Genomic DNA, 15,874 nt, shown 5'->3' with positions numbered 1-15,874 from the left:
AAAACGACAGGACTTTTTGAATGACCTGGTATTTATAGTCATATATATATTTATATCATAGTTGATAGTATTTTATTTTTCTATTGTACAGTAGGCTCATGGCAACCTTAATTCTTTGATAAGCCAAATTTTTTCAATTGAGAAAGTCTTATTTAGTTAAAAAGAAAAATTATATATAGACTAAAGAAGTTTTTATAAATAAAAAATTCAAGCCTTTTTATTATATTGAGTATTGAGCTGATTACCTCTACAACCTCAAGAATAATTCATAGGTACTAATATTGAAACCTGTGAATAAACCTTTTAATTAATAGCAATAATGTTTCTGACTAAATAAAAAAAAAAATTACCGGGATATGGAACCTGTCCATATGTAAATAGTTCCATCAGAAGTATTCCATAAGACCACACGTCAGACTTGATGGAAAACCTTCCGTAGACTATTGCCTCTGGTGCCGTCCATTTCACAGGAAATCTTGATCCTGTCGCATAAATGCAATAAATTATTTATAAAAAATTAATGTTACATAATAATAAAAAATTTAAGGACATTAAACCAAAATCAAATTATAATAAAACATACCTTGTCGGGGACAGTATTCATCATCTTCAATTACTCGAGCCAATCCAAAATCACATATTTTGGCTGTGTTGTTATCGCCTATTAGCACATTTCTAGCAGCTAAATCTCTGTGAATTAGCTGTTTCATCTCAAGATATTCCATGCCACTAGCAACCTAGAAACAGAGTAATGTTCCTTACAGTCAAGCTAGAAATACTTGAAATTTACAAGTTATTGAGCAATGGATTATCATTTTAATAAATAATAAACTATAAGAAAAAGTTTCAGAATCACTATATCAAGTCCAAAAAAAAGTTAGTGTATGATAATGTTGAGTTGTGAGAATCATCATGGGCTGACACGTGATATTGATACCTATACTAAAAAAATTCATCAGGTCCAATTTAAAAAGCATGCACACACTTTTTAAAAAATTTAATTATCTTTCAAATGATCATTGCATAATTAACTATGAAATTTATACTAATTAACATAAATATAGTTTTCCTTACTTCATAAGTTTTTTCTATTTTATCTCGGGGATTTATTCTATAAATAGAAGTTAAATGGTTTTAAGGAGAAGACTTTAGGTGGGTTTCATCGAAATTATTTAAAGAACCACTATGGCTCTACAGTTTGTAGAAAAACATGTTTTCTGACTATTGCATTGTAACTGTACCATAATGTGCCTGATTTGGTAAATAGGCATTGGCAACTAAAACCTTACAAAAAAAAATCAATTCACTCATTCAAAGATAATATGAATATTTTTTGAAGTTGGGGATAGTGATTATGACACCTGGGGAACCCAACATCATGACTTTAGTGAAAAGAGCACGCATAAAATGGACAGGACACATAGAGAGGAAGCCCGATCAAAGGATACCCAAGAAGATGCTATTTGGGAAACCAGAAAAGAGGACATCTACCAATCAGTTGGCTGGACGATATGGAGGAGGTTCTAAGGCGGTTAAATGTTGAAAAATAGAAAGAAACAGCAAGAGATCATTGAGATTGGTTGGCTGTGGTAGAGGAGGCTTATAGGACTCTAGTGCCACAATAATAATATTAATAAAAATAATAATAGTAATTATGAAACACTTTATATTGTTTCTGGCCATGACACCTCTCATGGGCAATCATTTTTAAATAAAATGGAGGATGATAATGAAGAGTTCTGAGAATCATTGTGAAATGAGATCTGATACTGGTGAAAAAAAATTAGCCCAGTAGTTTAAAAGGAAAGCAGCAGACGACATATGGACATTTTTTTTCTAAGTAGAACTTTGGATCCAATGTATGTTAAAACGTAAAACATAAAATTTTGAGTGAGCCTAATTTTTTTTTTCAATTTAAGTTTCATTATTGAAAAAATAAATCAAGAAAGGTAATAAATAGAGTTAAAACTGAAGAATAATAATTTATTAATAAATACTGGTGGCATCATCAATATATATAGTTGTATCACATACCTGGGCTGCAATATAGATTAGATCTTGAGTGGACAAATCTTTCCCCTTGCCATTCCTAAGGAACTCGAGCAGGGAGCCATGCCTCATGTATTCTGTTACAATGTAAATGGGCTCCTGTTTTGAGCAGACAGCATAAAGAGCAACCAGCCTATCATGGCGGAATTTTTTCATTATTGCAGCTTCTTGTAGAAAAGCACCAGTAGACATTGTTCCCTGCCTCAATGTTTTCACAGCCACTTCTATAGTATCTCTCCACTTACCTGAAATATAAAAATAAATGTGTTAATTATAAAAAACTCAAACAATGGTAAATTTTAAACTCAAACAATGGATACACCTGAAAGTAGATGAAATCAAGAAGAAAATGGTAGGGATTGTGGTAAGAAATCAAATACATAATAATGTAATACATTGTTTAATGAGAGGTAAAGGATCGACCTAAGTTGATGGTCTTTATCAAGGGTAAAAAAAGGAAACAGATACAAGAATAATAAATATAGAACAAATGAAGGTAAATATACGGGAAGAATATTGAACAACAATAAACAACAGGGTAAAAGTATTTAAGAGAATTTAAGGTTATAATTTAATACCTTTAGTGCCAACACAAAATCAATGCTACTGTTTTAATTCAAGCAGAATGATGGTCACAATAATATATTTTTAATTTTAATAAGTAATTTTAAATGAAATATAAATATAATATAATATAAATACCTTCCTAAGGGTAACAACTGCTAAAAATACCGCAAAGTGCAAGTTTCTACAAAGTGCATGATTTACAAGGAAGCAAACAACAGTAAAAAGGTTGCTAATGTGCAACCTGCACCTTCTGGTATTTTCAGCAACTTTTACCCTGAAGCAGGGCTTAAATTCGGGTATTTATTATTCCTCTCATATCAATCAAAATTCAACAATAAAAACATCATGAGTAATCTTTTAATAATCAATAATGTGAAAAAATTGACTTTGAGGACTTATTTATTTTGAAGTGATATAATTAAATTATATTTAAACAAATTAATTTATTGAATTATAATATATCACTTTAAAATTTTAACTATGCGATAATTTATGAGTTTTAATTTGTTTATTTTAAGGGCTGAAGATAGTATCAATCCCCAAAAAGTTATTTATTATAAGATATGTATTTTCAAAAATAAAGATATTAATCTGGAGGTTACATTGCCATAAATTTTTTATTTCAATTTTCATTAATATAGACATTTTCGTAAAATTTAATCTTTTCTAGGAGCAGAAGTGAAAACTTACCATACCAAACTTCACCAAAGTTGCCCTGTCCAAGTTTAGAAATAAGCCTGATCTCGCTCCTATCAATCTCCCAATGGTCTCGAAGCTGAGGGGCAAGGTCCCAGATCTGTGGCTTCGGTCGAGGACAAGGCTTAGTCAAAACGTGGCAGAGGCCTAGTGCGTTCTCTGAAACATAATAAAAAATAATTTATTCAATAAAACATTCTTGAATATATTAAAGTAAAGTCGACCAATGATATCTTAAATAATTTTTTTTTTTCCCTTGTCCCATCAATAGAATCACTAAAAAAAAAGGAAATAATCTTCGGGGAAATTTTATAAACCCAAATCAAACAAACTATTAATCTTTATAACTAGAAGTATTCAATGAAACACAAATATAAAAATATTTCTCATAAAAAATTATTTAAGTTCTAAACCATTATCAAAAATATTATTTCTAGATATAGTTTGGATACAGTAAAAAAATTAATCAATAAATATAATTTTTCTGTTCAATACAGGCCAATGTATTGTCATCTATCTATTGATTCCCCTACCACTTACGTATTTGAATAATATGATATGCTGTATTTTGAAAACCAACATATTAAAAAGCACCTATAAATGCAACCACTCTATATAAATTCATTCATGTTAAACAAGCTTATCTCGATTTTTTTAATTTGAAGTATCTTAAATTAAAATATGACTTTAAACAGTATGAATAGTAAAAAGTAAAAATCTTTTATTAATAGTTACAATTTTAATAAATAAAAATAATAAATAAAAACTAACTTAATCTCAGATACATACTTGTATACATAGCAACTAAGGCTTGTAGGGTCGGCGCTGACTGTCCTGTGGCAATATAGAATCCTCCTTCACAACCCTTAACTTTGTAATGCTTCACGTGGTAACCTCGGGTGGCATCCCAGTCCTTGACAGAAACTGAGTAGCCATGAGGATTATGCTCAGAATCACGAACGAGAAAGGTTCCCCGTGACTCTTCGTCACTCATCAACAGTTTTTCTGCTTCCTTACGGGATACTTTTCCAAAGTACCAGCTACAATGAATAGAAAAACACAGTAATTAAAAAGGCATCAATGCACATTTTAACTCAGAATCCATTTAAGAAGAGAGGAAGAAGCAATCTCATAGTGTCTACGAAGTTTGGTAATTGAAATGCCCAAATTAAAATCAATAACATCTGCACCAGAATTGACATAACTAAAAATAAGTAGATTTCTATTATTTTTTTCTGATACTTGTAAACATAGAATTAAATTAATGATTAACTTATCATTACCTTGATCCTGAAATTTGAAAATAAAAGTATCTCCTAATAATAAAACAGTGACCATTTTGGTAGGTATTGTTACATTAGTTTAATTACCAACTCAATTTTTTATTTAATATAAATTACTATATTTCATAAACATAATTACATTTACATAAATGTAATCAATTACATACATTGTTATTGAAGGGATGGTTATTAATTAACAATAATAGCATTATGCATATTAATTGCTTTAAGGATATTAATATTGAATGTTAGTAATGGTTTTATTACTAGATTTATTCGATTTTCGAAGAAAACATTACATCTAACTAGCGTTTTATTTATGTTTGCAATAGGCACATTACTTATTTATTTTTTAAAGTAAACAATTTAGTATTTTTGTTATTTCTTCATGACGTTCTAAAAAGCATTTTAGATACTATTTTGGTTTTGATATTTAGGCACATAAATAGTTAATTTATATGATAGTTGATAGTGTTAAGTTGATCTAAAATTAAAAGTGTTAAAAATTAATGAAAATGTGAAAAAAAAAATAGGGTAATCTGACTCGTAATTAATGACCTGGGTAGAATAGCCTGCAAAACATTTTTAAATAATTGGATGTGAGGTGTAAATTTATAATTAAGATTCTCCTTGAGGATGACCAAACTGGCCGAAACGATGGAATGTTGATTATATAATAAAAAGTATTGAGACTTAACATGGATACCAATTGTTTATTTAAAAAATAAATATCAGTCTCATGACACTAAAAACGAGAACATACTACTGAGTGTGGGCAATTACTTGTATGTGTAATATTAGTTATCATGGATAACTAAATCCACTAATAATAAGTTAATGTAATTAACAAAAATAATTTATACATAGTAACCATGAAAAGAGCATTGTTATAGTGATATGATAGCATGATTTTAGTAGCTACACAACAAATAAACTTGTATAAATGTTACATGTAATACATTAATAAAAGCTGTCAAATATTCATTAGCGTTCTTTCCATTAAGGTGTAGAATCTATTTCCGGTTATCACATTGCAAACAATTGTAATTGACACCAAAACTCAAAAAGCTGTTAGTGTAATGTTTAACAAATTAAAAAAAAATCATAAAAATGGACAATTTTTCAATTTATGAAAATTGAAAATTTACACCTAATTCCTGACTTTTCCACTACCATATGAAATTCCTAACTAGCTGACACCTACTGAATCTCATATCAAACATTCTTTCTTTATTAAAACCATTATCCTTAAATGTTGTTTAAACTCTCAAAATTTTTTACAAAAGAACAGTTATAACTCACTCTTCAGATTCCACTGATTTTTCAGGAGCGACAAAGTTCCATGGAATGAGACCTTCATCTCCAGTCCTTAAATGCCTAACTTTCCACCAATCAGCTTCACTGAAAATAAAAAAATCAAATTGTAAATTATGAGTTTTAGGCTCAACAAAAGTTTTATTAATTTATTAACAACTATTTTATTATTCCTCATATACCAACAAACTTCAGGGTTTTTTGCCCATTATCTAGTTCTTCTAAAACAAAAATGATGCCAAGTCAACAATTTTTCAGAAAAATTATACATTGAATTTTAATAAATAATTTAAAAATTAATTACAAGTAATTAAAAATACATTTGCTATTTACACATCTAATTAACTATTTTATATCAATTTACAAATTTAAAAAGTTGTTTCTATTAGGCCAAAATCTAATATAGCCGTAACTCTAATGGTAGACATGTCATCTTAGTAAAAAAAATTCATATTTAATTCTGAATATTTCTTAACTGTTCATACTTTTGCCCATTGCCTGTCTAAAAATTTATAATTAGAATCTCTATTTTTATTTAATGTGATTATTAACATTTACCTTTAATAAAATATTTTCTATTTTTTACATCCTCAGCATTATTTAAAATGTTAAGGTTTTTAGTATTTACTTTGATTTAACCTATTTTTAAAATTCTATGATGTCTCGCCTATTTAGCATTTATAAAGCAAAGGATATAAAAATTAGAAAATATTTGGAGTCCATTTATATAACAAAAAATATAAAAGATGTAGTAAATTCTAAAACTAATTAAGGAGGTATTGGCCAGCATCATGTGGACATGATAATAAAATAGATATTTAAAACAATAAGTAATTAGTAAAGAAATAAAATTATATATAAGTTCATAGAATTAGGCAAATCCCCAAAGCAATAACTAACATAAAAATATATATACTAATTCTGATATGAGGAAAAATAAAGAAGTGATAATAAGGGCTTTTATTCCTGAAAAATAAAAAAATTAAATTAAATCAAATATGTGTCCAAATAAATCTTTAACTCTATTTAGTAATAAGCTAGTGTATTCAAGTTTAAATTTTAAGTATAAACTATTTATTCTTGTTCATTAAGGAAAATAATAAATAAACAAACATGAATGAATGAAAGATACCTGTCATCAAGAACCTCCATACGATCCCCTTTGAGAAAGGAGACATCAGAAGCTTCCCTCGATTGGTAGCTGTAAACTGCAACAACGACTTTTCTTGTTGCCGAGCTGCTGGCACGACTGACGATGGCATTGCTCTCAGCTCCAACTAAATTTCAAAAACAGTTTTCATTTGTTACAGTGTTTATTTATTTAGTTGTATAATATTAAGTGCTCATTTTTCGGTATTAAAGTAACAAAACACGTACAGATGTGAGACAATTTTAAGTATAAATCAAAACACACTCCTTCATTTCTATCTAATTCTTCCAGTGAAACAATTTTGAATTTCCTCTTCTATTTATAAAAGAAGCTCAGAGCCTATAAATTCACGGAAGACATTTAGTATTGTACTTATGTAAGACTAGTTTGTTTATACTTAATTGTATACTTCTTCATTTTTTACTATTCTAAAAATAGAATACATATGTAGCATGTTTTGAATATGCCAATAAAGACATTTTCAGCCACGAATGCTAGAAGTTGTCATAATTCTTTAATCCACAGAGTAAATATTACCATGAATAAGGAGCTTTGACTATGCGTATAAGATGTAATACTAACATAGATAACATAAATGAAATAGTTGTTATTTTACTACTTACATTTTTCCCACTTCCAGTCTTCAACTGAAAAATAAAAATAAATCATGTAGTGAGTTCAAAGCTTAGACAAAATAAATGTATTAAAAAAGTGATTTAATTTCGATCAACCAAATACATAAAATTCAAATATTTGACCAAATGTACATCTAAACTTGATTGTTAAAGTACAACTATCCTCTTGGTCTTTCATAGGGGGGTATCGGTAACTTTTTTTTATGCCCAGCCAGATCATTTCTTTAAAATGTGGGGAAAGTTACTTACAGGTTATCAACTTATTCTAACCAAGGTGTAATAGGGGGTGGGGGTCAAGTTTTCATTCCTTGGGATCATCACAAAACAAAAGTTGACCCCTCTCCAGCAGGATTTGATCAGGTGCTGCAGCAACGGGGATGATATCAAGGTATACACCATAAATCCCTTGTCTTCATACAACCCAGAGTATTGGTAACTGGTACACAATGAATAGGATTTAGCTATGTACTTACATTTCAGTTTGGATTATCATCATAAAGAATTTGGATTATTATCATAAAGAAAATTAGTTATTAAACAGTTATGTATATTTAATTTCAACATTTAAAGATTTATTCAATATTTCGGTTTAAATAAAACTATTTCAAAGATGTTTTAATGGAATGATCTAGCCCTATTTCTTTTACTACATGAAAAGAGGTAGCTAATTAATTAGTAGAATTAAGCATTTAATAATTCCAGGAAAAATATCAAAAAGATAATTCAATTGGCAGAGATTAGAAATTACCTCAATCAGCTACAGTAAATAGTAATATATTATTTTTGTTTTTAAAAATTATTTTATAAATAAACCCTATTCCCATTGGTTTTTAATATTAACATTAATTTAAAAATACGTTTAACAATTTTTTATTTGTCTCATTGCACCTCATTCAATTAATTTAAATAACGTTAATATAAATCAAATGATTAAATATAAATCAAATGCTGATATTTCGAAGCATCAGCGAAACATTAAACAATATAAATGTTAAGCTGTTATAACTTACATGGAGTAGACGGAGCACGAATAATATCGACTCCAGGCCTCTTCACTTGACAGGGTCGGTTCGGATCTGGCGTGTATCTTGGCTCAGCGCTGCCAGTCTCACCACCGACTTTGCCATGGTATACTAGGTAGAGAAAAAATATTTATCAGAACACTAGATGTGATAACTAAGACTTTTAAAAAATATTTAATATCTTACTGATTAAATGTATTAACTATCATAACTATAACAATAATGCATGATTATTTCTTCAAAAATATTATTAGATGACATGAAGCATGGAGATGCAAAATGGGATGAATCCAAATTTTGAATTTTGAAAATTTTTCAAGTAGTCCAAAAATATAAATAATTTAGGTCATTTTTTTTCTTAACCCATTATTATTATATCAACAGTTTTTAAACTAATAGATGGGTAAAATACTGTTAGTACGCATCAAATACCAATTTTTTTTTTTAATTTTGTAATAAATTGGATTAATTTAATTTTGCATGGGAAATTGAAAAAAAATCTCAAATCCTTATCTGGATTATCTCTATAGAAAGTTTAGTGAGTCAATTCTTAAAAAAATTTTCTTTTAAGGTTAATGAAATTTCTTTATTAAAATTATAGAGGTAGTAAGAAATATAGAGTGATGGCTGTGCTAAGGAGTAGTGAAGATGCACAAATTGTGACTTGATTTCTTAGAAGAAATTATGAGGTGAATATAATTGTGTGAACTATAATGAATAGAGATGGACATTGTTATTATGAGTTTTGTTATTGTTATAGGTTTAAGGTGCATGAATATGGGACAGTGTTCCCAAAACGTTGTACCTTGTGGTGATAATTTTAATAAAGAAATTTCATTAAATTGGAAGTCATTAACCTCAAAAGTAAATTTTTTTTAGAAATACAAATCCTTATAGATTTTTAAAGTGAAAATAGTATTAACAATAATAAAAAGGTTGCAAAATATTTCAACAAATACATATTTTTCTTTAGAACAACAATATTTTGGTAATAAAACCATACTTGTAAATAATCTTTTTTTTAAATTGAATTGAGACCTGTTTTCAGTATGCTGGATGATGACTTCACAGCCAAAATGTTGTTTTTATAAATAAAAATATACATATCGTGAAATATTGAGTAGCCATTCTATGTATTACAGCCTTAGTTTCTAACCAATAGTCCGCAGACAATGAGCCACAAGAGGGTCTGCAAAACAAATTCTTGTGAAGATTTATTATTAGCACTGTTTTATTAATTACTTTTCCTGATGTTTGGGCATTTAATTGGAAGGTTTAAACAGATAAATCCCGAGACTCAAAATTCACTTTTAAACACCCTAATTTTCAAATATTTTCTAAACTGATCTCAATGGGTTTGGAACAACTATATTATAGGAATTTATCCAATTTTCAACCTCAACACTGACTTTGAATGTAAAAAAAGATTAGATTTAGCATGTTTTAAGAGATTAAGTGTACAACACCTTAAAGTGTACGCTAATTAGAGTGAAAAATATTTAAAAAATATAAAAGATAAAATAAAAGACCAGAAAATGGATTCATCCTCTTTCGCATTTTCTCATATGTACTATAATTATAAAGTATTAGTAATATTTAAGCAATCTATAAAATTCTTAGTTGAGTTAAATGCATATCCGACAATGTAAGAACATGCAAAATAGAAAACTGAAATAGTTTTTCAAAAAAATATTATTTTGAAAATAAAAAAAATTATTAACTATTGTATGATACAAATTCTATCATGTAATTAGTTTATTTACAAATAAACAATAACTAATGGTTGAGATTAGCTTTTTTCTACTGGATCAAGTCGAAGTAACATGGATATTTAAAAAAACTAGTGTATCCAAATTTTCTTAAATTTTGAATATATTTTCAAATGAAAGAATTCATAAATAAAAGAAATAAATAAATAAAAATAGCTGAAACTTTGAATGAAATCTAACCATAAAAATGATTAATATACACATTTCAAAACATTATACAGTAATATATATTAATAACATGGCTAGTAACACTCCTTTTTTAAGTAAAGTAACCATATTTTCACTTCATATTAAACACAAAAAGATAACAGTGATTCAAATATAAATAATATTAAAATATTTAAACAAATCCAGAAAGTATAATATTCCTTCAGTAACATAGTTGACCACCAGTTGACCTTGAAAGGTCAAAGTTCAGTAGATAGAACAATGGAAAAATAATTGTACTCACTACGTTATATCTACAGAAACTCATGAATAATTTAACCAAATTTAAATTAATAACTAAGTAAATAAATGCAGTAGTTACATCAATATAATCAAAATAATTTAATTTCAAATTCAACTTTAAATGTTTTTTAATCATTAAAATTTTATGATTCAAGAAAATCATTAAGACTTTTTTCTATTTCCCTTTAAATTTAATTTACTTTTTAAAAAGATAGACAGTGTTTAACTTTAATCATTAAGAACTTCTTGAATTATCTAATAGTAAATATTCTTTAGAAATAATTAATATCAATTGGGTCAAATCCAATAATACAGTAACATACGGAATATAAAAACAACAATAGCAAAATTGATATCAATGTATTATCTCATATTGTTTTTGTCAATCTCATGCACAATGCAACTCAAGTAGTTCTTCAGAGGTCATTGGAGTTATAAGAGGCATTGGTAACCTTAAACTTTTTTTTTGTTTTCAAACAATAAAGTTAATAATTTGGATTAATTCAAAATATATATACTACTTTCATAACATTCATTACAATTTAACTATTAATTAAACAAACTTGTTTCAATTTAATTTTTTCACCAACAAACAACTTTGCTCTAAGTTTCTTAATATAAATTCGTAAGTTTAAGACTATAAAAAATTTATTATTTATTGTAGGGCTTCTACAAAAAAGGTGATGTATCCATAAGTGTCTTAGTAATTTTTTTTAGTAATATAGCTTCCTTATAAGGTAAATTAAAATAGAATATCTAATACTATTTTTTCAATTATTTTCATATAATAAGATTATTCCATCTTCTGGAATGTTTATATAGTTTACTTTAATTTGATTCCAAAATCTTTATAATTTTAAGATAGATACAACTATTACTTTAAGCACTTTATTATTACCTTATATTAATTTCTAATTAATATTCTGTAATAAACAAATACATATATCAGTAAGAAGAAATTAGTTTTGCTATTTATATACCTTAAACGTTTGCTCAACGATTTAAGATAAATAGCGACTTAATTTCACTATAATTCAAAATTGAAATATTAATAACAATAACCCAATTATTAATCAAAATGCAATACTTAAATAATTAACTTTTTTAAGATAATTAAAAATTTAATTTATTCCAGCATTTATGTACATTTCCTACTATCTATTAATAGATAAGTTGAGTCACAAGCATGAATGGAATACCTCAGGTATTTTTTTATTTTTAGTTCTATTATAATTTATAAAAGTAATCTATAAGAATGTAAAAAAAAAAAAAAAAGAAAAGAAAAACGTTGTGAGGTTTGAAAATAGCGATGATAATTGTAAATTTATAGGAATAAAACTGATATTGATAATGTTCATATCTACCATACTCTTTATTTTGCACATAAGTATAAGTAGATTAATTAATAACTCAAGCCTGACATGTCATTGTTAGAGGGCTACACAATCCACTTATTGTCAATTTATATTCTGACAAGTATAGATAAATTCCAAAGTAATGTTAAAAATATTATCATTCCTTAATCTACTAACTAAATAAATACAATAGAGCTCTGTAATTAATACTGTAAAAAAAAATACAAATCAGAAAAAGTATAATATAGCTATAAGCTTCTGTTACAATTCTATCATCCTTATTTTTCTCATATTTACTTGAGTAGTTTAAACAATTTTACATTAATGTCGATTAAATAGAATAGCAGTAAAATCTTAGCTTTCTTACCGCAACTTACAAAAATAAACCTGTTCGTACAAATATTAACAGATTATAATAAAGTAATACTGAAATATTAAAATCATTTCATCAGAAAAATAGATTTTAAATTAAAATATGTATTAAAGAAAAGGCAGACATTCGATTCAATAAAATAATATTGGAATATAGTTTGTTTCTATAATAGATTATTTAATTTTAACAATAAAATAATAAAATTACTCACCAAGAGGTCTACCAGTCTCCGGATTATGCTTACTGCAACACATTCCCATCTTGGCTGTTATCACCAGAGTAACAATCACATTAATATCAAATAATTTTCACTAGCCCATTGCGAATATCAAATTTTCATCTAGTCTTACTATTCGACTACCCTAAAAATAAAAGGAACATATACAGTCACAGGCCATCTGATGAAGACAATCCACCAAAAATAAAAGGATGTACATTAAAATTCAATGGATAGCTTCCTTGCTTAATATGCGCTTTGCTACATCAGAAGACTATTACAGAATGACAAATATTGATACAGCATCCATTATTATTACGAAATTACGATAGGTATCCGGTATTCAAAATGCGAATTATCAATAATTTATTTGTTTAGCAAGACTGACAGGTTAAGACGTGGACACATAAACACAAAAAGTGATCTTAAAAATAAGTTCAAAATTATCATTTTAGCTGCATAATACGGCTTATTACGATTGATAACTCTAATCAAGAAAATTAATACAACGGTTAATGTTATTCCAAATTTTTAACAACTTGCCAAAAAAAAAGTAAACAGCATACGTGGATAAATACCTTATAATTATCTACTATTAAGTGGATTGATGTATCCTATCTTTGGTCTGTTGTATGCCAAATTTGTGCATCTTAAGGTTAAAATTATGAAAAACAAAGTAAATTAAACAATAAAAACTGAGCGAGAGTTAACACAGTCGACAGAGCTAGACGAACCTGTCTGTGCAGGCAGTGAGTGTGCGCAGCCCATCTGGCGCAAATTTCAAACCCAAATTCCCAACTTAGAGCAGGTAAATACCCATAATATACAGAATATTCTATAACAATTCAGTAGCTAAACATTTATTTTAAGAAAATAGTTATAGTTCTATTTCTAACGGAAAGGAAATCTAGAAACAAATATTTATTTTAAAAATTGTACCGACTGCATATCTAAAATTTGACATAATATATTTTACGTAAACATTTTCCATATCCAAATTATATCATTAATAAAGTCAGCTCCATTTTTTTTAAATTCGTAAATATTTTAAAAGTTTAGAGAAAAATCTCAACCTTGAAATTTTGAGAAAATCTTAATTAAATTTTTAAAATAGAATTTTAAATTAACGAAAGAGCGCATCTGTACGAAGTAGGTACTGTAAATGCAATTTTTGAAGACCACTTACAGTAATTTCTTCTAAATATATTAAAAAATCATTATCTTTCGATTCTGAAAACTGATTAGGAAAAAACAATTATCTTTAAACATTATCTAATTATTACTTAAACATTATATTTAATCATCACGTTTTATCCTTCCTCTTTTCACGGCTTAACATTAATATCATTAAGGTTGATCCCTTTAAGTACTTTAATCTCGAAATGACGTTACAAAACACATTTATTCAAATAAAAAATTTTACATCCTCATCAAACTTCTAATTTATGTGAATTCTTTTCTTTGAACTAATCAAACACTTATTAAATATGTTTTAAAACTAGGTTGAACAATTCTTTTTTTTATGAATTTCATTAATGTTAAATTTAATTTAGACATAATAAACAATAATTTTAATAACATTATATTTTAGTATTGTATAAAAAATAATATTAGATATGTTAAAACATAAATAAAAGTATTGATTCAAAAAAATATTTAAGACATATCACAAGGATTATTTATTGAATTTGATAAAGTTCTACCAATTGATGCCGATTTATGTAAAGTAATAATAATGAAAAATTGTCAACAGTACCATATTCAATAAATGCATACCAGTTTCTAATAATTATGAATTTCGAATTCTTCTATATACGAAAAATATTAATGATTTAGGATAACACGATTATTAAATTTTTTTTTTTATATTTGGGTTATCTTCATTTTAAATTTATGAGAAGTCAGTGTTAAAAAAACAGAGTTTATTATATTGTATTCTAGTATGAGAAAAAAGAACATTTGAAACTCATTAACTATGACAATAATGACAAGCTGTAGGCCTTTCATGACCACATGTTACAAGGGTCTTTGGGACTCTGGCCTGTTTCAATGGTTGTCTATTTCGTGAAATATGTTACCCCTTGTAGGGTATCCTATTTGGTCTACTAGGAATTTATATTTTTCTCTACAAAAACTCATTACATTAACACTAAATTATTTAGTTTAATATTAAAGATATCAATCTATAATAGATAAGTAGGTTAATTCTATTAGCTCGAAAGCTCGAAGAGTGATGCCACCAAGGAAGATAATCTAAATATTCTCCATTGAGCCGCGGCAACGCCAGACGAATTCTTCCCATTGACGCCTTTGCCTTCAGTTCAAACGCCAAGCTGTCATAACATCCACACCAAAACCAACAGCATTCACTCACCTCTTTAAACTTTACTTAGCTTCCTATATTTAAAATTTCGATTATACAATATTTTACAAAGAAATTTTGTGTAAAATCTATTAAGTTTAAAATTTCTGATGAAGTGATATAAAAGAAGTCTTCTAAGATAGAATAGAAAAATAATTTTATTCTGTTACACAATTATCCGAAGAATACACAGATGCATTCATTACTTGTACAACTGTTAATAAACCAATGATTGCAACCAGGTCTCTAATAAATAGTTTTTATACCTTTCCTGACCGCCAACCTAACCATTTTACTAAAAAGATATTATTGGTTCATGTTGAACATATCGCTCACTAGCAAGAAAAAACACAAAATGTAATATTCAAGAATAATGCTTTAATATATTTATTTAAATAACGTAAAGCATCTTTTAAATATTTGATATGTATTACTTTTATTGCAAATGAACAATATTTAAATTAATTGAATTGGTAGTCATGAAATAGTTTATATCATTTTATTTAAAAATTCTGATTTTCATTTACCACAGTTCTAAAGAGTATATCTGTTATTTGTTTGATGTTGTTTATTTTTTAAAATAATTAATGTTTAATTTTAGCTTAATTATTTGAAATTGCTTATAATTTTTA

At 27.0% G+C, this 15,874-nt stretch overlaps 1 protein-coding gene across 2 annotated transcripts in view; it reads right to left on the bottom strand.

The window, feature by feature from the left end:
* Positions 1–13,598, bottom strand: part of Src64B (Tyrosine-protein kinase Src64B) — a 16,488-nt gene extending 2,890 nt beyond the window's left edge. Inside the window, exons 1-11 of one of the 2 annotated variants that reach the window (XM_014428916.2) lie at positions 13,459–13,598; positions 12,875–13,025; positions 8,705–8,827; positions 7,683–7,706; positions 7,042–7,186; positions 5,898–5,996; positions 4,102–4,352; positions 3,307–3,471; positions 2,035–2,294; positions 584–737; positions 351–482 (exon numbers count right to left, since the gene is read on the bottom strand). In XM_014428916.2, coding sequence (XP_014284402.1) covers positions 351–482; positions 584–737; positions 2,035–2,294; positions 3,307–3,471; positions 4,102–4,352; positions 5,898–5,996; positions 7,042–7,186; positions 7,683–7,706; positions 8,705–8,827; positions 12,875–12,923 — 1,402 coding nt within the window. In that variant the 5' untranslated portion in view covers positions 12,924–13,025; positions 13,459–13,598. Of the gene's footprint in view, positions 1–350; positions 483–583; positions 738–2,034; positions 2,295–3,306; positions 3,472–4,101; positions 4,353–5,897; positions 5,997–7,041; positions 7,187–7,682; positions 7,707–8,704; positions 8,828–12,874; positions 13,026–13,098; positions 13,207–13,458 lie in introns of those variants that run through there. The other variant, XM_014428917.2, reaches the window with a different exon arrangement.
* Positions 13,599–15,874: the final 2,276 nt, after the last annotated feature.

The sequence above is a fragment of the Halyomorpha halys genome, unplaced genomic scaffold, assembly GCF_000696795.3.
Source record: "Halyomorpha halys isolate HHAL.00 unplaced genomic scaffold, Hhal_1.1 Scaffold755.1, whole genome shotgun sequence".
Taxonomy (NCBI): Eukaryota; Metazoa; Arthropoda; class Insecta; order Hemiptera; family Pentatomidae; genus Halyomorpha; species Halyomorpha halys.
Note: the sequence above shows the minus strand (reverse complement) of the source record. Positions and strands in the feature narration are given on the sequence as shown.